We start from the raw sequence: 26,820 nt of genomic DNA, 5'->3' as shown, positions 1-26,820 counted from the left end.
AGTTGGGCAGCAGCATTGAGGATAGACCTAAGAGGGGCAAGGTGAGAGTTTGGTAGGCCAGAGAGAAGAGATTACAAGAGAGTGGATAAGAGTTTTGGTAACTTCCATGGTGAGAAAGGGCCATGTCTTGGATATATTCCGTAGGTGGAAGTAGCATGATTTTGAGAGGGACAGAATGTGAGGTTTGAAGGAGAGGATGGAAGAGGAGGGGATGAAAGATAGATTTGGGTACCGTCAGCATAGGGATGATACTGGAGGCCAAAGGAGCAGATGAGGGCACCAAGGGAGGAGGTATAGAGGGAGAAGAGATGGGGGCCAAGAACGGAACCTTGGGGAACGCCAACAGGTAAGGGAAAAGGTGGGGGGGGGGGGGGTGGAGTCATGTATAGAGACTGAAAAGGAGCGGTTGGTGAGGTAAGAGGAAAACCAGGAGGACAGTGGTACACAAGTCTATAGATATGAGAGTTTGCAAAAGGAGAGAGTTGGCAAAAGTATCAAAGGCAGCAGAGAGGTCAAGAAGGATAAGGGAGAAGTGTCCTTTAGATTTAGGTGGGAGCAGGTCTCAAGAGAGAGGGAGCGGAGGAAGAGGGAGGGGATGGAGTTCTGTGGACAGGTGGGGGCTGAACGGGAGAGAAGGGTGTGGACTTCACCTGCAGATACCGGAGTGAAGGAAAAGAAGGAAGGTGGGCTAGGAAGTGGGGAGGAGGGGAAGGAGGTAGTGTCCACAGAGAAGGGTGGGAGGGTGGCAAACAGGGTAGGGAGGGGGGAGAGTGTGTGGCAAGAAGGGACTGCTGGGAGATGTCATGATGCATTGACTCAATTTTGGAGGTGAAGTGGGTAGCATAGTCGATAGTAGAGAGCGATGATGATAAACCATCTTCCAGTCATGCATTTTACCTCACATTATTCCTTAATATCACTCTTAATATTCCACCTCCTACATGCACCAGTGTCATTAGATCCCACACATCTCTCTGTCCTTATCCACCTTTCACCACTACACCCCCCACACTACACATTTACTCCCTTGTCCACTACTATTCCCAAATAAATTCACTTAGACACTACTGGCATAACCTCCCCCCCCTCTCCCGTATCACACCTCTATACCCCTTTCGAAATCCTGATCAAGACGCGCACCGTCTATTTTGCACATCAAATATTTGTATTCAATCACAAATTTCATCTGTTAAAAATTAAATTGTAATTATTTAATTTGAAATAAAGTATCCAACCAAATTATGATTTTATTTATTATTTCCATATGGCTATAAGAACTGTGGTAAAAGAGTGTGAGCTATACCTTCCAGAATGATACCCACCTGACAACTCTGAAAGTAATGATTAATATTCCGATCACACAGCGATATTACTCCTACATTTTATCCTCTGTGATATTTTTATTTTAAAGCACTGAAACAGCAAAAAAAAACTGAAATATGCTGTTTGTAAAGAAAGAAGACTTTTGTTTTAGTCCAGATTAAAAACAATTTATTCCCAAATTCAAGAATGAACTTTACTGTTACATGGAAGATATTTTTCTTTCACATTTTACCTTAAAAATAAACCTTAAATACAGATTTAACTTTTAGATGCTGGGTTGGATTTAACCACTAATTTAAACGACTTATTGTTTGTATTAAACATACAGGATGCACTTGGCCCCAAATATAACAATGTATTTAATATGTATTTAATATTACAAACTACTCAAGTGACATGCGTCCCATTTACTTTCCTAAATCAAATAAGACTTTATTGGAGATCTATACAAACATCTCACTGCAACATGTCACTAAGTTTGACTTTACAAATATAAGGGAATCTAAAAGTACTCACACATAGTACAGACTCTGTACACATAAAATCCACAGTCTACAGTCACAATACAAAAACACACAAACATGAACAAACCTCATAAAGAGACAAACACATGCATTTCCCTCTCTGTTGCCTTTTTTGACTTCTTCTTTGCTTAGTCCAGACATTGCAGCAGTAAAGGACATCCCACTTCTAACAGGCATGACCCAGAACTACATGTGAAGACTAAAGCCTACCAGCTGACATTCGTGTACATGTCTAGACTAATGAGCCTTTTTCTCTGTATGGTTCATAACTGTGTCTAATGACACAAAAACACCAGCCTAATAAAAAAGTGGGGACACAAGTAGAGAGCACATAAAGGCATCCCATACTTATTTTATTAAAAGTAGGAATTTGAGGCTGACCACCCCATCAAAACAAAAGTGTAGCAGCTCAGAAATTCCCAGACATTTAGACAAATGTCAGAGTCGCCAATCGAGGCGCCAGTAGAGCACCCATAGTCAATTGTGGCTATTAAGCTACAAGGATTTAGTCTTCTTTAGAATTTTACTACTGCAAAACTTAAATGAGGAACCTGGAGACTGGTATCACATTACCGTTAATTTCAAAACGACTTTAGCACCCCTGCTCACTCGTACCAAAATGCACCCACATTCTCCAAAATTCCCCCACATGCCACAGACCCTTTGCCACCTCCCCATACAGAGGAATGAGGGAGGGTATGTAGTCCAGAATTTACCTTACTAGCTCCCTCCCCTCCTCTCTGATTGGCTGTGCTGTGTGACCTTCCTGCAGTGTCCAGCGGAGGTCACATGATGAGAACCAGCGGCTCTCATTCACTCTTAATCTCTGCTTGCAAGTCATTTTGGGAGCAGCAGATTTGGAGGCCACATGTAAAGGCTCGGCTGTGGACAACACCTCCACTGTTTGATAAATCCCCCCCTTAATAAGAAAAAACATATTTGTCTCTGCATTAGGCAAGTTTGGTGGTATGAGGAATTTCAGGACAATATAATGATGGCGCATATTAATAATTATATTAAGTGCATGCGGGTCACACCTGCCATGAGATCCTGCAGACAATTCATATTACAGGTCTTGCATATTTTGGCTGCAATTTTGGCTCCCTCTGAGAAACTTATTTGAGCTACTAAGTCATTTGCTGCTAGGTCCTATATAACATACCAGTGACATTAATATATGTATAAAGTAGAGTAAATCATATAATATAAATCTCTTATATCATTGCTTCAATGTTCACTACAAAAACTTTTATGAAGAATAAATCACCCCAACTGTAAATTTCTATAGATACTAGAAGTCACCGCAGATTTCTGTGACCTGTATAAGTGTCTTGCCTACTCTCCCAAAACTCAGGAAGTCCTCCCACGAGAGTAGACCACCCTCCCAGAATCAACTTCTCTTTCTTATTAAGAGGGTGGGGTCTTAAACACATGATTTTCGTCATAGCAAAGAGGTGGGCGGGGCCTGATTATGCAAATCGCATCATCATGAATACGTGCCCATGTGGTCAACAGGAGCACAGGCAGCCACCCTGACAGTGACAGACCTGTCCGATTGGGTAGAGCAACAGAACACAGGTAAGTAACCTTTTTTTATTTATGGTTATCTTATAGAATTTTCAGGTTTCGGGCAGAGTTATCTTTTAACATTTAATGTGCAGATATATCTAATAAAATTTTATATTGTTGATCTGTGAATTGGGAATTGTAAACATAAAGCACATAGAGCAGTCAAAATGTATATTATTTGTCTTGATCCTCTCTAGTCACAGGAAAGAATATATAACATTTGGGACTAGATTTACTAAGCTGCGGGTTTGAAAAAGTGGAGATGTTGCCTATAGCAACCAATCAGATTCTAGCTGTCATCTTGTAGAATGTACTAAATAAATGACAGCTAGAATCTGATTGGTTGCTATAGGCAACACCTCCACTTTTTCAAACCCGTAGTTTCGTAAATCTAGCCCTTGTAGTGAATAACAAACACAGACAACAACTTTTGGCCACATGATTATTAGCAGGGTCCACACACGACAGCTTCCTTTACAAAGTGAATTACCAAAATAGAAATTTTGTTAAAAAAATCATGCTTATTTCCACAACATACAAATATACACCTCGATGCTGTGTAGTCCACATACAAAAAAAACACTACATTAACAACTGGGCAACAGGTTCCATACAAAATACAACTGCATGGGGTTTCCAGAGAGGAAAAAAAAAAATTCTTTAGTACAACAAAAATAAACTTTCCCTTAATTCCATACTAGGAAATATCTGGAACGTCCCGTTTAACTTGGTTTGAAAGTAAGTGCAACGCTGTTGATACAAAATCTCTGTCCAGAAGGGGCGGGGCCATCATCGAACACGTGACCAAGGTGAGCATCACACTAAAGAAAAAAAACCAAGAAAATTACAGCCTGATTTTGTTTGATACGTGTATAAGGAGCACACACATTAAGCAGAAATAAGGAGAAAACATCTGGTTAACTATGTATATTACGGATAGCTCTTAGACTGTAAGCTCTTGCAGGTAGGGTTCTATCCATCAAGTACTTCTGTATATTTATGTAAAGATCTTGGGCCTGATTCATTAAGGATCTTAACTTAAGAAACTTCTTATTTCAGTCTCCTGGACAAAACCATGTTACAATGCAAGGGGTGCAAATTAGTATTCTGTTTTGCACATTAAGTTAAATACTGACTGTTTTTTCATGTAGCACACAAATACTTGATAGCTTATTTGTACACTGAAATTTAAAGTTGATATTTGTGTGCTACATTAAAAAACAGGCACCGTCCCATGTGTGCAGGCAGCAAGAGAGGCAGACAGAAGAGTCTGTCTCTCCAAACAGTGAGGATGGAAGAAAGTAAGTGTGAGAGAGGGCGGGGGTGTTAATGTAATGTGGGTGGAAGGTGGGCTATTAATTTAATGGTGTAGTGTGTGCGTGTGTGTGTGTGGGGGGGGGGGGTCTTAATGTAATGTGTGTGTGAGGTGTGCTATTGTTTTTTTTTGGTGGAGTGTGGGTGGGGGCTAATTATTTTATGGTGCTTGCTATTAATATATTTGGTGGGGCTATCTAATTTAATAGTGTGGCTAGTATTTGAAGGTGAGGTTATGGGACCTTTAATTTGTGCTATCTATTAGATATGAATATTAATTGTTTTATGTCAGGGGTGGTTGTGGGAAATAGGGATATTTATTAAATGTGTATGTTATTAACTTAACGTTGGGCCTTGTGGGGGAAATAGTTCTATTATTAAATGTAAATACTAATAATTAATTGTCAGAACTGGTTGGGGGAAAATAGATCTATTTATCAAATGTGAATACTATTAATTTAATGTTGGGAATGGCTGCAAGGAAAGAGGCCTAATTATTAAACGTCGGTGCTATTGATTTAACGCTGGGGCTGGTTGAAGTTTTCTAAATTTCATGTACCTGTCTGTTTTCCAAATATAGCCCCAACAATTCAGCATTCAGAAAAGCAGCAACTGAGCTAAAGACATCAGCAGCCGCAAGTAGTGAATGCTGCAAGAACAGGTAGGAGAGGGCAGGACAGCTGCCAACTGTCATCATTCTGGTGGTCAGTTAAGAAGGAATTTGGGTGACTGTGCCGCTTAGTCAGGATTTGTTCCAACTGCAAGGAGGGAGGTATGTCCTGCTTCTCACTGTACTGCTCTGCTTATGAGAGCTGTGTGCACCCAACATTAGTACACTCAGTATTGCCTGTGTATTTATTGAAATGCTAGCCATATTGCACCATAGGGGACCCCCTGTCTTATGTACCCGGGCTCCCTAGAGCCTTAATCCAGCTGTGTCTATATACCTCACTATGGACTAAGGTGATACGAATATAGGTCATGGATCTCTCAGTCAGACTTCTTATCTGTGTAGTAGTAATAATTACCAGAATCCACCCATTACTAATATATTGACCATTAATAAGTCACTGATTAGTAGTGCGTGGCCACTGGTACTCCCAGTAAGGGGTGATTGAGGGCAGGCGAGGCAGTTCCGAGTGGCATGTGGATGTAAGTGGGGGCTTGAGTGACACGCTGGGTCTGAAGTGGGTTTTGGAGTACATATGGTGCTTGCTATTAATATATTTGGTGGGGCTATCTAATTTAATAGTGGGACTATTAATTGAAGGTGGGGTTATGGGACCTTGAATTTGTGCTGGGGTGGAGATCTTTGTTATATGCAACAATAAAATAAGTATTCCAAGAGGACAAAGTTCTAGCAGCAGAAACAAGGACTAAAACCAAATAGAAGAAATACACTAGCCATAGATATGGGACAGCTGTTTAGTTTGGTCTAGTCTGTCCTTTTATAATCTTACTTATAAACAATGGCAGCTATATCATTTCCCAATACCATTTTACACACCCCACCACGATTCTTACCTCTTTGCAAATAACTTCAGTTCCTGTGCATCCTAACGAGTTATCCGGCCGTCTCAGTATATTTGTGTTGCTTTCATTGTTTTCGACGGTCCCGTGTGCTTCCCAGAACGAGGGCCAACCAGTCCCAGAATTGTACTTCTTCTCTGAACTACAAATAATGGTAAAAAAAAACAGACAGAAATGTTAAATACCCCAGAATTCCGAAGAGTCCAATAACAGTAGATAAGTACACAATTTTTTTTTTTTTTTACAATCCATTCATTTAATTCAGCTATTGGAGTTATTTATTGGGCGAATTCAGCATCTAGTGACCACTTCAAAATCTTTCATTGTGACTGAAGAATATACCATAGTTATTCTCAGCATCAAGAATCCCAACCAAGGACTTCATAGTCAGAGTACTTTGTAAATGGGTTTTTGAAAGACCACAGTGAGTGTACAGTTTTATAAGGAAAATAAAGAGAGGTAAGGCTAAGGCTCTTGTGTGAGGGCAAGAGAGGTTCACCTACAAACATTCAGAATGAATGATCTGCGTTAGAGAAAATAAAAACACATTTTAGGCAGAATTTTAGATTTGATGTTGTTAGTGATATCGGCAATGATGGCTTACACCCACACCCAGCGAATCTACTTTTTGACTAGGGGTCAAATCTAACTAAAAAGATCAGCGCTGAGGGGTTGCATAAAATAATGAGGTCATATATAATTATTTTAAATTCTATATATGATGTAATAGTCAATAAAAATGATAGTACAAACAACATATGTAAAAAACAAGTTAAAACAGCATCTTATGTACAATATATCAAGTAGACCAAAGATGATGGTGCAGGGTAGCCAAGGTTATCTTATTCTGGCACAGCAGCTGCAAAAGTTTTCATAAATACATTTGGATTGTACAGATATATTAGTATCACATATGGACCAAAACACAGCTCAAATATAAGGATAGGTACACACTGGAGAATTTTCTGACCAACGTGTTATCTACGATTGTTCCTACGACTGAAGGTCCGACCAATCGGGCGATACATGCATACACACTGACACGATTTACCTTCAGATCTGTGCTCCTCATCTGGTCCTCTAGTCATTTAGAGAATGATAGCACACTATTTATTCATTCATTCCTGTCACACTGATTAAAACCGCCTTGTTATAGCTATCCACGTGTTATAATGAATTTCATAAGCTTCTGTGACTGAAACAAAATATCAAGTCTCAGAACGAATTATTCCAACTACAGCACTCTCTATATTTATTCACCTGGATATGTTTATTGCCGGCATTGGCTCAAAAGACCATGGGCTAGATTTACTTAACTGTGGGTTTGAAAAAGTGGACATGTTGCCTATAACAACCAATCGGATTCTAGCTGTCATTTTGTAAAATCTTATTGGTTGCTATAGGCAACATCTCCACTTTTTCAAACCCGCAGTTTAGTAAATATACTCCCATGACTCTGTAAACTCTATGGAGATCATGATCGTGAATGCATACACACTGCATGATCGGAAGGTGATTGGAACGAGATTATTAAACAGTACGACCAACCAAATGAAACGACGATCGGCACTTTGGAACGACTGCCGTTCATCATGTAAGTATACATAGTAACGCGATATCTGACCAAACAGTCGTATATCGGCTGATTGGCCCAATAATTGGCTGAAAAACCTTCAGTGTGTACCGAGCCTAAGACTATAAGACTGAGTCCAACTCTAGCACTTACTCAAGCACTTATAGAGGCAATCAGATCCCCAAATTGTTGTGCTTCACACGAGCTCCTCTACAACTATAAAAAGTGTCAGTAATATAAGGAATCCCCCCAAGTTGTTAGTCTTAAATCCACTTAGGAACTCAGAGGTGAGAAGATGAAACGCGTCACCTGTGTTACAGACCAAGATGAAGTACTTCCTATACACCACCACAGTGGACTTATTGTTACATGGGATTATTTCCTTTTTTGTCGTTTCTACCCAGTCAGCACTGTGATGCACAGATCACACGCAGAGGCGCCAAACGATCCCCACAAACAGCGCACCGACAGTCAGTAAACCAGTGCATTTGAATTTAGAATTTAATATTGGTTCTCTCAGATTATATATTAATTTATTACTATTTATACACCCTCAGCACTTATCTTATTTAGCTAGATTTTTATTTTATTTTATTAGGGTTATCATTATCCCTGTAAGGATTGGTTGTACTTTTGGATTGTACTCTTTTTGTATCATATATATTTTATATTTTGTTTTTAGTATCACCCACCCCCAGTGCCTAAAGAGGGGGGAGGTGATACTACTGAGATAGAGGTCAGTATGTTCTGGCATCTCCTGTTGTTAATACTATACTAAATTTAGAAATACCAAACAAATTTTTTCGAGGTCAAAAGGGTTGACGGCCAGACCTCTGACAGGTGCCAATTCCCCTCCACCTCAGCGGTCTTGCTACGAATACATTTTATTGACTCAGATCTCCGGTAACATAGAGACTCTATGAATAATTTTGGTTGCTTATGTAATTTGTTTGTTTATTGGTTATTACATGTTTTGTGTAAAATAGCAAGGTATTGTATATAAATAAATATCAAAAGTGTGATTTATGTGTAGCCTAGGCATTCATTTCATACATGCCAACTTTTGCTTCCAGCCCTTTGGGAGATCCCAGAAGGGAGGTCGGCTGACAAGTATGGGAGGGGACGTGGCGACGCCATCGTGTCACTGTAGCCCCACCTCCATCCACAGTTTGCGGAATCGTGCAGAGGGGTTCGGACTTAACTATGCAAAATGCATCAGGGAACCCCAACTTCAGCAGATATCTGGGAGAGTGTCTGCTCTTCCGGGAGTCTGGAAGGACTCCCCAAAATTCTGGGACCTCCCAGATATTTCGGGAGAGTAGACAAGGTTGTTTCATTTATACATGTGCAGAATCTGAATCTTTAATTGTGTCAATAACTATTGACCATTTTATACATCTATAAATGGGTTATGCTCCTTAGTTAGAGGTATTCTGTTTTGTTTGCTTGACTGTTATATTTACACCCTCATTGTTTCTTATGTTTATTATACAAAAATAATGCTGTATACAATCAGAGTCTGTCATTGTTTTAGCAAAGTTTACAAAATGAAAGCAAATGTGTTATTGGTTGCTATGGAGTCCAGCAGCTTTTCCCTCTGCACCAGTTTGCATAAGTATCTCCCATTGTATACAGAGGATCGAGCTGTTGCCATGCAACAAATAACATGAACCTGTAACCTCAGAAAGAACGTTCATCATTATTGTTTGGAATTTACTTTTCCTTTACTTCCCCATTGTGCTCGTATTGCAGTAATGTCAGAACCGACTGTTGAGAGAGCCACAATCAGCCAAATAACTGTATTTTACCTGAACAACGGGGTGTTACAGCAGACACAATGATACATTCCTTCCTCTGTGTTGTTCAGGTAGATGCCACTGAAAGGCTAAGAAAACAGACATGCTGTTACTACTACGTGACTTGAAGCGACAACCCTATGTAATAACATTCTGTTAAGTTTTCTAAACAGATAGCGGCACTAGTTCCAATTTAACTGCATGAGGAATAATAGATGAGATTGGTGAAATCTACTCATTCTTTATTAATAAGGAATTCACCTTTATCTCATATTACTTACTAGTTCAGTGCCCTTTTCCCTGGTCACGTAGTATTGCTCCGGAGAGAGTTTTTCTTGCCAGTCAGTAGAAACAGCAGACTCATCATATCTTGTAAGTGACCCTAAACCTTAAAAAAAATGATTGGAATGTCACATTTTCCATATAAATTATGATTAAATACAAACACCCATACAATGGCAATCTTCTTTCCTACAGTAGACCAAATGGAAAAGTCAAATGAAAATCCAAATAGACGGTTGGACATAATATGTCAGTGATGCTACTAAATGAGTCAGTTGGCAAGGTCAATATACAAAAAGCCAATCAGAAGCTGCTAGATAGTGCTGCCAATGTCATCATCATGTATGTTTACACCAAGCCTCATGAGAAGTATATCTAGAAGTGTGTCCAAGTCTCATTTGGTCATATCTCTAGGGGCCCTTCTTCCTTACTGTACTCTGCTTATGCCTGCCTGCCCCAGCTCTCTAAAAAGGGGCCACAAGTCTAAGGAACACACTGGAAGGGTTAATTACATACATGTTCATACATTCCATTCGTTATTACAGAACTGAAAGACAAGAAGTCTGTTTAAAACTATTAGTTTACAATAAATGAAATGACTCTTAACCAACTGGAGAAAGTCCCAGACAAATGGTTACAGTATAAGATGTCTGCTTGTTAACTTCTTATACATAATAAGCATTTTGTTATTTGGATATAAAGGGGTAGATTCCATTCAGTGCGAGGTGCCGCTAGTTTCTCACCTCAATGCTCAGATGCCGGTTCCTGGTTACTACAGTAAGAAATTCCCACTCATTGTTCTGCGCACCTCTATGGGACGCAAGAAAAAATGAACGTACATTTCTGTAAAAACTCTGACGCAGTGTGACATCGCAGACTGTAACATAGACACATCGCGCTACCTCGCACCAAATGGAATCTGCCCCAAAGTGTAGGATGTATTATGTATGCAAAAAAATGCTTTCAAAACATATAAACTGGTGCTAATTGTTACAGGGGGTAAGACATCCTTCACACATAATGATTGTATTTGATGTCTTCAAAATATATTTTAATATTATGCTTTTAATAATAAAAGGATCAATCACTTGCAAATTTGACTATTGTAGTTTCCCCACCACAGCGCAAATATAGATACGGACGTAATTTTGTGAGCATGCACTACACAGAAATGTGTATACCCCAAAGTAGACTTAAGTCCAACTCTCAGTGAAGCCATGTATGTTATAGGCCTTGGGGTGAGGGGCAGGTTAACCTTATATTAGGCAAAATCAGGAGCATTAGCCCCGAGTACACCTACTACCTCTATCCCTAGCCCAGACTCTCCCCAACATTATAATAAGTGCATTGGACCTCATAATTCAATTCTACTATATTTTAAATTGTAGTAATCAAAACATAATGCACATTATTGCAATATACACTCAGTTGCCACTTTCATAGGTATACCTGTAGATCTGCTAGGTAATACAAATATGTAATACAAATATCTAATCAGCCAATCATGTGGCAGCAATTCATTGCATTAAAAGCATGCAGACATGGTAAAAAGATTCAGAAGTTGTTCAGACCAAACACTAGAAAGGGGAAGAAATGTGATCTAAGTGACTGACCTTGCAATAATTGTTGGTGCTAGAAGTGGGGTTTGAGTATTTCAAAATGTGCAGCCTACAAATCTGCAGCAGTTGTGTGATGTTATCATGTCAACATGGACCAGAATATCTAAGGAATGTTAACAGCACTTTGTAGGACCCAGGCTGCAAAGTATTCAAGCTGTTCTGGTAGCAAAGGGGAATCTTTCCCAGTACTAAATAGGTGTAGCTAATAAAGTGATCCTCATTGCATCTGTACTTCTTTATTCTTCCTGCAAAGTTAGTTCCTTATCATACTTATGCTGTTTTAATCTAGCATTTGTTTGCCTAAAGAAAAGTTGTAACTTTAGAGTTTAAAGTAAATTTACAGAGGTCATTGGTCCAACTCTGCCCGTTTTTTGTCAGGTAATTTAAAAACAACAACATTTGTCTTCTGTGCTGTGATTAACTTCTCGGCAACATTCTACTAACACATTGGTCACCTGTGAGTCCTTATACCTCTTGTACACTACTTTACTTGCTGCCCTTCTAAATCTTTGTAATATGCTTTAATTCTCCACTGTACAGTGCTGCTATTTTTTTTTACAACATATAAATAAAGGATAAGAATATATATTACAATAATTATATAATACGAATATCATGAAATAAAACAAGCCTATGTGAATGGTGTTTTGTGCAGTATAATTGTCAAATGTACATTGTAATTCACATTGACTAACAACTGAAGCCACAGAGATGAATCCATATCTCTGCCAGCTTATATTCTCACCAAATGCAAGACTTTATATAGGGGTTGCTTGAGATTTTTTACAAAGTTAAGTAAAAAATTGCACGTGATGACAGTAGAACATTACCGTGCCGGTGAAGATACTGCAGTTCGTTCGTACCTAACTGAATTGCACCCAAAGAGTTAATGCATAGATACTTTAAATGAAGGGGTAGATCATCATCATCATTATCAACAATTATTTAAATAGCGCCAGCAAATTCCGTAGCGCTTTACTGTTGGGAGGATGTTTAGACTTTTTTGGATCTTCACCTTAGTTGAATGGTTTGAATGAAGCGGTAGACATCTAGTAATCTATAACTAATACTACTATCATAGATGTGTGCACAGGGTGTGCCCTGGCACACCCTAATGTCAGGTCTTGCGCTGTTCAGGACCTGCACTTACTGCTGCCATGTGTCTGCCCAACCTACTCTGCCAGTCCCTGCATGCGATCATACTCCCACAACTATGCGGTTTAGGCAGGTCTATCCCTATTTTTCTCCTCTGTTCCATCATTCTGCCATCTTCTCATATGTCCTGAGGGATCCCAGATTCATTACTGGGACTTGGGACTGTTAAGGCAGAGCTAGACACTGTAAAATAAGAATATGCAGACCAAGTCTCGCATGTGAGTCTGATCACAGTCTCATCTCACAAGATTAAGCGTAACACAAACTCGCTGTCTGAACAGATTAGAGAGCTCACAACAACCACTCAGCCAGGCTCCGAGCCAGTGGGTAAGAGGCTCCAATGAAAAGCAGCCGGCGCACAGCTGGGGGAAAGCTTGGGTAGAGAGAAACCTCAGAGGGACACAGAGTGCTGAGGACAGAGAATGTTGGTGAGAAGGGAGAGCTGGGGACAGACATGGTGGTGAGGTGGGTACAGCAAAGCTGGCAGACCCAGTGGCAGAACTACTGGTGCGGCAGGTGCGGTGCACCGGGGCCTATGGACATACACAGGGTCAGCGTATGTGTCTGTGAGTACTCACGCAAGTAATGATATGTGCACATATCTTATAAAGGATTTTATCATAACACTGATGAGTGTAAAGGACTGAGGACTGACTGAAGTTGCATATTTATGCCATTGTTTTTAATTGAATATTATCTAACAGATCATTTTCATTCATACATTCTTTGAAAAAATACAGTAATTTTTTGCATAACCATCCTACCGATTCATTAGAAATGTAAGAGGTGACGCCAGGGGTATTGCTATTACTTATATGGTTCACTGATTTGTAGCAGTACGGATACTGTTATTAACCCCGACGCTACAAATTGTGGTGTGATGTGGCTTATTACAATTTATTAGTGTAAGGCAGTCAGTATTACATTACAAGGGAAGCGCTATTTCATTGCTGTTTGTACTATATCTATGAGTGGGGATGAGTAGCCTGGACCAAGATTTATAAAGGAATCGCAGGTGCAGCAATAGCACCGAAGAAGCAGCGGCGCACGGAGGATTATCGGGGGGGGGGGGGGGGGGTTCCCCCTGCCGACCCAAACAAAAAAAAAAAAACCCGAGAGAGAGCTGCTTTCGCCATTGCTGTCCTATACAGCAGCCGCGGCGCTGTATAAGAAGCGTCTGCGGCGGTGCTGTATACAATACAGCACCGCCGCGGACGCTTCTTTGACAGCGCCGCAGCTGCTGTATAGGACAGTGGCCACTTAGTTAGCGCAGGGGGGGGGTTTCTAGAGACTCAGAAACCCCCCCTGCGTGCGCCACTGAGAAGGATAAGGGAGGATGGTCGCTAGGCGGCCCGATGCAAGTGACATGAAGAAAGGGGGGTGCAGACAACAAAGTCCGTCCTATTTTCTTACACCTGAGCAGTGCCGGTAGTTACTCAGGGAAAGGAGGGGACAGGGGGCAAAACAGGAGGCAGACAAGGTGAGAGTAGTTAAAGGAGAGGGGGGAAGGAAGTTTATTATACATCGTTTTTCAGTCGTGCGGCGTGCCAGGTTTATTGGAGGGTGGTCTCAAGAGGATATTGTTGCGGTGCCTACATGGTAGTAGACAGAACACCCCCTATTTTTCCAGATGGAACTGGAAAAGGTGGTAAATTTTATTAGCCTTGCACGCCGCCTGTCTGTCAAGTTTGGAAGTGTTTAATAAAGCTGTGACCAAAATAATTTTGCCAAATACTTGTCTCAGAGTCTTTCTTTACTAGCTCACTGCGCGGGACGCCGGTTGCTCCACCTATATTCCTTATGAAACTATATGAATAGTTTGGCTAGATGGGCATATTGGCTATACAATGGCATATGAGGCCATATGGAATATTTTGGTATAAGGGACATACTGGCTATCTGCTGCTACATTTTATATTTTCACCAGACGCTGCAATTTCGTCAAATCACACATATTCGGATATACTGTCATCACAGTCATGTGCTCTATGTGATTCTAATTTTGCTTTAGTTGCGTGCAAAATACACAGAGATAGAAAGACAGTCACAGAGAGATGAGAGAGACTGACTAAATGAGAGAGACAGACACCAACAGAGAGAGAGACACTAATAAAGAGATACACACACGGAGAATAGACACTCGCACCACATGTCTGTCTGCTGCCTGGCTGTAACTTGTGCCCTTTCACCCACTCACATGTGTCGTACAGCTAAGTGCAGAACAGAGCGCAAAACAGAGGAGCCCTCACTTGCTGCTGTTGAAACCTTGGATGTCACTGACGGATGGCACAGTGTCTGCACTACTATCTACAGACATAGGATCCATAGGGGAGATGAGGGACTGGACCCTAGTCTGTCTCTGTCTGTCTGTCTGTGTGTGTGTGTTAGGGAATTTAGACTGTAAGCCCCAATGGTGCAGGGACTGATGTGAGTGAGTTCTCTGTACAGCGTTACGGAATCAGTGGCGCTATATAAATAAATGGTGATGATGATTGTGATACATCAGTTTTTCATTCCAGCTTAGATACTGAGATAGAGCAAGATACTGTAAATAGAGCAAGAGTAGTGATACTGTGCAGTTGTCCACAGACAGTAAATACTAGAGTCCACTGAACACGAGTAGTAATACTGTGCAGTTATCCAGATAGTAAATACTAGAGTCCACTGAACACGAGTAGTAATACTGTGCAGTTATCCAGACAGTAAATACTAGAGTCCACTGAACACGAGTAGTAATACTGTGCAGTTATCCAGACAGTAAATACTAGAGTCCACTGAACATGAGTAGTAATACTGTGCAGTTATCCACAGACAGTAAATACTAGAGTCCACTGAACATGAGTAGTGATACTGTGCAGTTATCCAGACAGTAAATACTAGAGTCCACTGAACACGAGTAGTAATACTGTGCAGTTATCCAGACAGTAAATACTAGAGTCCACTGAACACGAGTAGTAATACTGTGCAGTTATCCAGACAGTAAATACTAGAGTCCACTGAACACGAGTAGTAATACTGTGCAGTTATCCAGACAGTAAATACTAGAGTCCACTGAACACGAGTAGTAATACTGTGCAGTTATCCACAGACAGTAAATACTAGAGTCCACTGAACATGAGTAGTGATACTGTGCAGTTATCCAGACAGTAAATACTAGAGTCCACTGAACACGAGTAGTAATACTGTGCAGTTATCCAGACAGTAAATACTAGAGTCCACTGAACACGAGTAGTGATACTGTGCAGTTATCCACAGACAGTAAATACTAGATTCCACTGAACACGAGTAGTGATACTGTGCAGTTATCCAGACAGTAAATACTAGAGTCCACTGAACACGAGTAGTGATACTGTGCAGTTGTCCACAGACAGTAAATACTAGAGTCCACTGAACACAAGTAGTGATACTGTGCAGTTATCCACAGACAGTAAATACTAGATTCCACTGAACACGAGTAGTAATACTGTGCAGTTATCCAGACAGTAAATACTAGAGTCCACTGAACACGAGTAGTAATACTGTGCAGTTATCCACAGACAGTAAATACTAGAGTCCACTGAACATGAGTAGTGATACTGTGCAGTTATCCACAGACAGTAAATACTAGAGTCCACTGAACATGAGTAGTGATACTGTGCAGTTATCCACAGACAGTAAATACTAGAGTCCACTGAACACGAGTAGTGATACTGTGCAGTTATCCACAGACAGTAAATACTAGAGTCCACTGAACATGAGTAGTGATACTGTGCAGTTATCCAGACAGTAAATACTAGAGTCCACTGAACACGAGTAGTAATACTGTGCAGTTATCCAGACAGTAAATACTAGAGTCCACTGAACACGAGTAGTAATACTGTGCAGTTATCCAGACAGTAAATACTAGAGTCCACTGAACACGAGTAGTAATACTGTGCAGTTATCCACAGACAGTAAATACTAGAGTCCACTGAACATGAGTAGTGATACTGTGCAGTTATCCAGACAGTAAATACTAGAGTCCACTGAACACGAGTAGTAATACTGTGCAGTTATCCAGACAGTAAATACTAGAGTCCACTGAACACGAGTAGTGATACTGTGCAGTTATCCAGACAGTAAATACTAGAGTCCACTGAACACGAGTAGTAATACTGTGCAGTTATCCAGACAGTAAATACTAGAGTCCACTGAACACGAGTAGTAATACTGTGCAGTTATCCACAGACAGTAAATACTAGAGTCCACTGAACATGAGTAGTGATACTGTGCAGTTATCCACAGACAGTAAATACTAGAGTCCACTGAACATGAGTAGTGATACTGTGCAGTTATCCACAGACAGTAAATACTAGAGTCCACTGAACAGGAGTAGTGATACTGTGCAGTTATCCAGACAGTAAATACTAGAGTCCACTGAACACGAGTAGTGATACTGTGCAGTTATCCAGACAGTAAATACTAGAGTCCACTGAACACGAGTAGTAATACTGTGCAGTTATCCACAGACAGTAAATACTAGAGTCCACTGAACATGAGTAGTGATACTGTGCAGTTATCCACAGACAGTAAATACTAGAGTCCACTGAACATGAGTAGTGATACTGTGCAGTTATCCACAGACAGTAAATACTAGAGTCCACTGAACACGAGTAGTGATACTGTGCAGTTATCCAGACAGTAAATACTAGAGTCCACTGAACACGAGTAGTGATACTGTGCAGTTATCCAGACAGTAAATACTAGAGTCCACTGAACACGAGTAGTAATACTGTGCAGTTATCCAGACAGTAAATACTAGAGTCCACTGAACAGGAGTAGTGATACTGTGCAGTTATCCAGACAGTAAATACTAGAGTCCACTGAACACGAGTAGTGATACTGTGCAGTTATCCAGACAGTAAATACTAGAGTCCACTGAACACGAGTAGTAATACTGTGCAGTTATCCACAGACAGTAAATACTAGAGTCCACTGAACATGAGTAGTGATACTGTGCAGTTATCCACAGACAGTAAATACTAGAGTCCACTGAACATGAGTAGTGATACTGTGCAGTTATCCACAGACAGTAAATACTAGAGTCCACTGAACACGAGTAGTGATACTGTGCAGTTATCCAGACAGTAAATACTAGAGTCCACTGAACACGAGTAGTGATACTGTGCAGTTATCCAGACAGTAAATACTAGAGTCCACTGAACACGAGTAGTAATACTGTGCAGTTATCCAGACAGTAAATACTAGAGTCCACTGAACACGAGTAGTAACCTACAAGGCCATCAACAAAGCTGCACCAACATACATCTCCTCTCTTGTCTCAAAATATCTCCCAACTCGGCAACTCCGTTCTGCAAAAGATCTGCGTCTCTCATCCACCCTCATTACATCCTCCCATTCCCGGTTACAGGACTTTTTTCGGGCTGCACCCACTCTATGGAACTCTCTCCCTCGCACAATAAGACTCTCCTCTGTTCTACAAACTTTCAAGCGTTCTCTGAAAACCTACCTATTCAGACAAGCTTATAATATTCCTCAACCACCATCTTAACCTCACTACCTTTAGCCTGTTACACAATTTCACACAAGACAACTACCCCCGGACCAACATTGTTGTGTGACAGGATCATTTAGCTTATGAGTCACCCTACCTTTGCAGTCTGGCTGGGCCAAGATGCAAAATGTATACTTAACCTCATGTGTCAATCTCCCATTGTCCCATAGATTGTAAGCTTGCGAGCAGGGCCTTCTCACCTCTTTGTCTGTTTTACCCAGTTTGTTTATTAGTTTATTACGTTTGTCCCCAATTGTAAAGCGCTACGGAATATGTTGGCGCTATATAAATAAATGATGATGATGATGATGATGAGTAGTGATACTGTGCAGTTATCCAGACAGTAAATACTAGAGTCCACTGAACACGAGTAGTAATACTGTGCAGTTATCCAGACAGTAAATACTAGAGTCCACTGAACACGAGTAGTAATACTGTGCAGTTATCCACAGACAGTAAATACTAGAGTCCACTGAACATGAGTAGTGATACTGTGCAGTTATCCACAGACAGTAAATACTAGAGTCCACTGAACATGAGTAGTGATACTGTGCAGTTATCCACAGACAGTAAATACTAGAGTCCACTGAACAGGAGTAGTGATACTGTGCAGTTATCCAGACAGTAAATACTAGAGTCCACTGAACACGAGTAGTGATACTGTGCAGTTATCCAGACAGTAAATACTAGAGTCCACTGAACACGAGTAGTAATACTGTGCAGTTATCCACAGACAGTAAATACTAGAGTCCACTGAACATGAGTAGTGATACTGTGCAGTTATCCACAGACAGTAAATACTAGAGTCCACTGAACACGAGTAGTGATACTGTGCAGTTATCCACAGACAGTAAATACTAGAGTCCACTGAACATGAGTAGTGATACTGTGCAGTTATCCACAGACAGTAAATACTAGAGTCCACTGAACATGAGTAGTGATACTGTGCAGTTATCCACAGACAGTAAATACTAGAGTCCACTGAACAGGAGTAGTGATACTGTGCAGTTATCCAGACAGTAAATACTAGAGTCCACTGAACACGAGTAGTGATACTGTGCAGTTATCCAGACAGTAAATACTAGAGTCCACTGAACACGAGTAGTAATACTGTGCAGTTATCCACAGACAGTAAATACTAGAGTCCACTGAACACGAGTAGTGATACTGTGCAGTTATCCACAGACAGTAAATACTAGAGTCCACTGAACACGAGTAGTGATACTGTGCAGTTATCCAGACAGTAAATACTAGAGTCCACTGAACAAGAGGAGAGGTACTGTGTAGTTACATATACAGCACAAACAGAAAAGACACTCAACTCAATCATAAAAAGCTAACAGTATGTCTTTAGACTGTGAGAGGAAGCTGAAACCAGAGGAAACTTAGTGAAAATGTAGAACATAAATACAATTAATAAATTCTGATAACTTTAGAGATCGGATTAACAGAACAGATATTGAATACTAGTTCCTAGTGAATTGATAGGCTGAATATTGGTTCAGCCTACAAAATGGCTACATATAAAGTGTATTGTTGTGTCTTGGTAATATGATATATATATATATTATGTATACAAGTTAACCCGTGCATGATACTCATGCATTCTAGTCAAATCAAGCTACTTAAGGTGCTAAAAAGGTTCTTGTCATGCATTTGGGCCTAGCCCAGGCCTCCTCAGGGGAAGAGCGTTACTTCTCGACGCAAGCAACCTTTTTTAACGTTGGTTTTGTCCACATGTCACCACCTCATCATTTTTCTCCATCACCTCATCCTTCATCTTCATCAAGCTACTTAAGGTGTTAAAAACTCCCCACTGTCACCCCCGGCAACCACCAACCACTCCCAACTGTCACTTCTCCTTCAAGAAATATATAGGTCAGTGTATAACTCTGCCCAGCAGGTGGCGCTGCAGCTTGTTTGTTTTTTTTCACACACGCCACTAGGCATTTATATAGTAGATAAGGGTCACAGCAATAGATAGACTCCCCCCATACATAAATCTCGCAGGGGTTTTACCACAAAGCTCTATCGCCAGGCAAAAGATACACTTTTGGCAGCAGTTTGATTTCAGCGCCCCTATGTGTTGGTGTTCAGTACTGAAAATAAAAAGGAATCAGATAATGATGAAAACATCACCTGTGGTTCCGTTTGCAGGACGTTCACAACTTTGGGCCAATAATTCTATTTAGGCAAATTAATTGGGCACTTTATGGGCATAATACAGTTCTTTATAATGTAAATGTGTTTACTTTCCAAACAGAATTTGTGCTTCTAAACCAACATTTTATAGTCAATAATATCCACATTTTTTCAGCTAGCATTTGCAAAGAGATTCGCTGATGGCGACCCTCTGAAATCTGTAGAATGTGAAACTATTGGCGGAGCTCTAGCGCTGAATCTCTGCTTAGATGCAGCTATCAGCACAATGTCTGTGCAGATTGTAAACAGTAACAGCTGTGATCATGTACAAAACCCGCTCCGCCCCTTTCCAGATTAATCACACAGATAGGATTTTCCCACAAGCATGTACTAAAGTTAGCCTTTTCCCTAAAGCCCTCTTGGCACAGACCACAAAACTGTATCACCTTACGTACTTTGGAATAATGTTCAGCAAATTATAAAATCTTTCACCTGTAACGTTCCCTGTGGTGTCTGCATACATACGGCCGTCAGTCTGGCTGAATGATGCAAATTACAATATTTTGCATCCATTGTAAATTGAAAGAAAACAGATATAAACAAATATGATTTTTAATAACATGAGTAATATGTTTATACATTAGGAGAAAAAAAATCCAGAAAGAAATATTTTCAAATAAATTTGTTTTTAACTTTTTTTTTTTAGGACCATTGATTTGCAACAGATACTGGCAATTAATAACTAATTTTGGAGTAGCTCCAGAGGGGGGTGCATGCATTTGATGAAAATTAAATGCAATCAAAAGAAAGAGCAATGTACTGAGGTGAACTGACTCTGTAACTATGCTAATGACATGGAGCCTGGCAAGCTGAAAGTAAAACAATAAATATTCTGCATTTGGAGCCACTGAGTTGTAATATAACTTATGGTTACTTAAACAGTGGCAATTATAAGGGCATTGACGGTGGTTAGTGCTTGGAGTCCGAGGCTGTTGTGTATATTTGCAGTGTCTTGCAACGTGTACTAATGAAAATTTAGACTTAACGGTGGTTCATAGCGGATATTAAATTATGAGTGTTTTTGTGGGTCATTTAGCACTAACAAAGTATGTAGATTAGGGGGCCCTTGATTTGGGCACTGCCCAGTCTTAATTTGCCAATTACTGTCTGTATAACACTAGCTTTAAAGGGACAATACCTCAAAAATGTTTCTAGCTTAATTGTGCCTAGCACAGGGGGATGAGGGGTTAGCAATGGGGTTTTAACGGGAAATTTTAAATTTGGCTTTCACCGGAATATTGGTATGTGGCAAGATGATGTGAGTCATGTGGAGGAGGGGCACATCTTAAAAGGTGGCATGGTTTGGTTATTCTTCTGAGCTGTGTCTGTGTAGGGATTTGTGTCTGACAGTTCTTTGCCTTCTCTCTGTCATATTTCTGACCTTTACGGACATAGCTGTGACCCCCAATGACATCCCCGTCTACCACATATCTCTCACATATCTCCACTAGGACACGCCTAATTATAATGTGAGCTCTGGAAGGAGATAAAAGGATTATGGGTAAGAGAAAGGAAGCATTGGTTAATCCTGAATGGTGACTTACTAGCACATCATAGATCTGGTCAAGTCCTATAATAAGTATATTTTCAGATCACACAAGATCCAGCCATCCCTGTCTGCACTATGGGCTGTTAATGCCGTCAGAACGTCAAACACCTCACCGAATACCAGCTGTAATATCGTAGAATGTGTATTAGTGTAAATAGCTAGTTTTCTTAACTGATTTCATAACCAAAAGGTATGCTTATCATTGCCAGAAATGCCTCACGCCTCATGAATGTGTACCTCATGCCTCAATGTTGTCACTAATTCCCAGTAAATTTATAGGCTGAATATTGGTTCAGTTCACAAAATGTCTGCCTCCACTGTGTGCAAGTGTAATACTCCCTAACTTGTAGAATGTAATGTGACTGGTTGGTTACTGTGGCTGCACCTTTAAAATATGGAATGTACAGGACTATTATCCAACAAAGGAAATGACAAAAGTCATTTCAGGACACGTCTTCTTGGAAGCACTATTGCTGCGTGTCTGAACATTTACAGCAAATATGCAGATAACACTATCAGGTTAAATACAGTCGACAGGTAATGGTTAAGCATAAATCACATGTTCTGTCATAACAAATTATGAAATATGGTACTTTATAGGGTTTTTTTTATAAACAGATATAATAAATAAATACTATTTTACTAATATAGTAATACTGATTTATATATATATATATATATATATATATATATATATATATATATATATATATATATTATTTTTTTTTAAAGTGGTTTATATGAATTAAAATGGCTTATTCAACAGAGGTCTCCTTTAGAGCAATACTAGTGGAAATCCCAATTTTGAATAGGTTATCAGACAAGTTTCACCATAGGAAACAGCTGTACCTGCTTAGGAATTAGCAAACAATAGAGTGAGACATAGATCTATATTTATTAAGCCGGGAAAAGCCCCTCTCTGACAAAAACGGGGTTTTTCGACTGAGATGAGTCTTCTCCTCAACTTTCACCGACTACTACCATGCTATTGCCGGCGGTAGACCCTGTCGGAGAAGGGATTCGCTGGATGTCTCCGGGAAGCATCCCCATGCACAGCACAGGGAAGCCTACTTTACAAGGACTGTAGTTGTAAAAGAACCGTCACCTTCCTGCGTTTGCTATCGGGGCTTCGAGATCCACTGCGCATGCATCAACTGGCACGGTATCCGGGGCAGTCTCCTTTCAATGTAAATTGTTATAAAGGAAAGAATTGCGGTTTGTAGTCATATAGAGGCCACAAAAAATATATTAGCATGCAAGGCCATGTATCGACATCCTTGTGGAATTAGTCAACTTGAATAGAAAATATTACAGTGTCAAAACAATAAACTGTCAGGAACTTTAGTCCTGGATTTTGTGGACTAAGAACTTTGGTGCAATGCCACAATCTAACCAGGGTAATGCTTTATCTTGGAACCTTGTTGTTCCAGCATTTCAGCAATTGAGACATTCTGCAGCATTTATCAGTAGTTGAGATACTCTGCAGCATCCATCAGCAGTTGCGACACTCTGCAGCATCAATCAGCAGTTGCGACACTCTGCAGCATCAATCAGCAGTTGCGACACTCTGCAGCATCAATCAGCAGTTGCGACACTCTGCAGCATCAATCAGCAGTTGCGACACTCTGCAGCATCAATCAGCAGTTGCGACACTCTGCAGCATCAATCAGCAGTTGCGACACTCTGCAGCATCAATCAGCAGTTGCGACACTCTGCAGCATCAATCAGCAGTTGCGACACTCTGCAGCATCAATCAGCAGTTGCGACACACTGCAGCATCAATCAGCAGTTGCGACACTCTGCAGCATCAATCAGCAGTTGCGACACTCTGCAGCATCAATCAGCAGTTGCGACACTCTGCAGCATCAATCAGCAGTTGCGACACTCTGCAGCATCAATCAGCAGTTGCGACACTCTGCAGCATCAATCAGCAGTTGCGACACACTGCAGCATCAATCAGCAGTTGCGACACTCTGCAGCATCAATCAGCAGTTGCGACACTCTGCAGCATCAATCAGCAGTTGCGACACTCTGCAGCATCAATCAGCAGTTGCGACACTCTGCAGCATCAATCAGCAGTTGCGACACTCTGCAGCATCAATCAGCAGTTGCGACACTCTGCAGCATTCACCTGTGGCTGGTTGGTAAAATCATGGGGCAGCACAGTGGCCTAGTAGTTAGCATTTCTGCCTCACAGCACTGGGGTCATAAGTTCGATTCCTGACCATGTCCTTATCTGTGTGGAGTGTGTATGTTCTCCCTGTGTCTGCGTGGGTTTCGTCCGGGTGCTCCGGCTTCCTCCCACACTCCAAAAACATACTGGTAGGTTAATTGGCTGCTATCAAAACTGACCCTAGTCTCTCTCTGTCTATCTGTATGTTAGGGAACTTAGACTGTAAGCTCCAATGGGGCAGGGACTGATGTGAATGAGCTCTCTGTACATCACTGCGGAATTAGTGGTGTTATATAAATAACTGATGATGATAATGATGATGGCTCTCCCAGCAGCCAGGGGTCAGATCACCGAACCAATGAGGGAGTTTTTGGTGTCATTCTGCTAAAGTTCCTGAGATCCTGTTTTCTTGCTAATGTTTTAACCTTAATTCTGACCTGGGAATTGTGTATCTGAAAACCTTGATCATGAGCTAACTATCCTGTGCATGGCAAACCTTGAATCCTTATACCTGTATGCTGCCTGTATTTGCCTTTCCAGCATTTTAATAGCTATTTCACTTGTTACATACTTCAAAATGCCCCAGTTTCATTATTTCATCATCATCATCACCATTTATTTATATAGCGCCACTGATTCCGCAGCGCTGTACAGAGAACGCATTCACATCAGTCCCTGCCCCATTGGGGCTTACAGTCTAAATTCCCTAACACACACACACACAGACACACACACACACACATACACACACACACACTAGGGTCAATTTTGATAACAGCCAATTAACCTACAAGTATGTTTTTGGAGTGTGGGAGGAAACCGGAGCACCCGGAGGAAACCCACGCAAACACGATTATTTAAACAAATATGAAATCATATACAGTATAAAATAAAAATATATGTTTGCATTTGTCAGATGAACTATGCATGGCAATATCCTATTTGAACTCTACATAACTTGTACCCTCCATTTGTTTTTTTGACAGCAATTTACAATGAAAAGTTGCGTTGAGTTTCAGAAGCAGCACCAGGTGTTCACTTCATTTATAAGAAGCGATCTCATGGAAGAAAGGATCCCTGGGTTATTTCAGGCTGTCGGTACTGGACACAATTCCTCACTGGACCTCACTTCTATACACTTCATCAGAATACCTGAGGGAGCTGGGGCCACAGTCGCAGTACCCTTACAGGATGGCACTAAGTCATGTAGGTCTTCTAAAGCTAAAATATAACATCTAGTTCCTTCTTCATCATCTTCAAATGTACTTGTTCTGTTTTTAGTTACGACTTGTTTTTATGTATGATTTATCTTCCTGTATGGTTTCTTTCATGTTTGAATTGCTATACCCCCTTTCAAGCGTACAGAGTTTAGTGGCACCTTACTAATATATTAATTTTGCTGCCGTTGGTCTCTGGGTTGGTAGATGAATTTAAAGGGCAGACTCTGTTGTCAGTCCAGTGGGGGGACAGATTATGACCCCTATTATGGTTATTCCAAACACGAAAAACACTTTTCAAAATGAACCTGAACTAAGATATTCCTAAGTATTCCACTTAAGTAGAAACAAGTTAGCGTCTGCCATCTGCACTACACTGATATTTCATATCTGCAAGTTAGGCGCTCTTCCCTCTAGCTAGAAAACAATAGTGGGTTAGTTAACTTCTATAGCAAAGAGTTACCAAAAGGACCTAAATAATATATACACTTGAAAAGCCTTGTTTCTGAAAAGTCCCTCCAGTGTCTTAAAGATCAAATGTAATGAAAAAGCAGATAGTATCTGGGTCATTTACTTGAGTAATACAGACAGTAATAGCTAAAAGCCAACTTAATTACGCCAGTGTGCAAATCAATAAAATCCTACATGACATTAGTTATATCTCATTATACTGATCACCAATGGTATTTGTACAAGTGATAACTCATCAACCATGAAGTTTGATTATTAAAAACACAGAGCTTTTGGGTTAATTACCTCCTGAATGTAATTCCCTGGAAGGGACTACAGATGGTGCAGACAGTGGAAATTTCCAGCCCATGTATACAGTGGGAGAGACAGTCATCTTAATCTAGAGGTATTGGTTTCTATAATAATATTTTCTGCTGTACTGTACAAAATTGGGGCTATATATGCACCCCATGTAGCACAAGTTTTTAAAAAAACACAGACTAAATAATACAGCACACGTTTTTTGTATGGGAATAAAAATGTCAGGACTGCATATAAAGTAAAATAATGCATGCCATTCAAAGAAAGATGATTACACTAATGCTGTGCGACTCTAAAATAAACACATTATCCCTACATAACATCTCATGCAAATAAATTCCCCTTCCACCATAAAGCAACTTGCTGTAAATGTCATGCATCTTACCAGCAACTGAATGCACCATTCCTGCCTTACTCCTTGCATTGCACCTGGTGTAGGTGACAGGGGGAAGTCTCCTCTGCCTCATCACAAGGATGCTAAAGCTTTTCAGCAGTCTGGCCATATTGCAGAATATACTGGAGTGAATAGCTGGAAGTGCTGCAGGATTCAGCTTATGCAGTAGATCTGTGTGAGCTCAGCACAGTTCTCGGTGCTGCTGTCACTCCCACCCGTGATGTCATCCACAGACCAGGCCAGTGTGCAGTTAGTGGGTTAAAGGGCACCCGGAGGATGCCGTAACTGCAGTCTTG

The 26,820-nt window shown here is 40.6% G+C and overlaps 1 protein-coding gene across 1 annotated transcript; it reads right to left on the bottom strand.

The window, feature by feature from the left end:
• Positions 1-1,729: 1,729 nt before the first annotated feature.
• Positions 1,730-26,820, bottom strand: MSRB2 (methionine sulfoxide reductase B2). Its single transcript, XM_075211949.1, has 5 exons — positions 26,516-26,820; positions 9,911-10,017; positions 9,642-9,718; positions 6,255-6,402; positions 1,730-4,237 (listed from the first exon to the last, which is right to left on the bottom strand). The coding sequence occupies exons 1-5, from the start codon at positions 26,631-26,633 to the stop codon at positions 4,139-4,141; spliced, it is 549 nt and encodes a 182-aa protein (XP_075068050.1). The 5' UTR covers positions 26,634-26,820; the 3' UTR covers positions 1,730-4,138.

This window comes from Mixophyes fleayi, chromosome 5 (genome assembly GCF_038048845.1).
Source record: "Mixophyes fleayi isolate aMixFle1 chromosome 5, aMixFle1.hap1, whole genome shotgun sequence".
NCBI lineage: Eukaryota > Metazoa > Chordata > Amphibia > Anura > Limnodynastidae > Mixophyes > Mixophyes fleayi.
The sequence above is the reverse complement of the archived record's forward strand: the minus strand, read 5'-3'. Positions and strand labels throughout refer to the sequence as shown.

Coding starts and splice junctions, on each gene's coding strand:
- MSRB2 (XM_075211949.1), bottom strand. CDS start 26,633: ATGGCCAGACTGCTGAAAAGCTTTAGCATCCTTGTGATGAGGCAGAGG. Junction 6,403..9,641: donor TGTAACACCCCGTTGTTCAG/GTAAAATACAGT, acceptor CATTATTTGTAG/TTCAGAGAAGAAGTACAATT. Junction 4,238..6,254: donor CTGAAGTTATTTGCAAAGAG/GTAAGAATCGTG, acceptor TTTTTTCTTTAG/TGTGATGCTCACCTTGGTCA.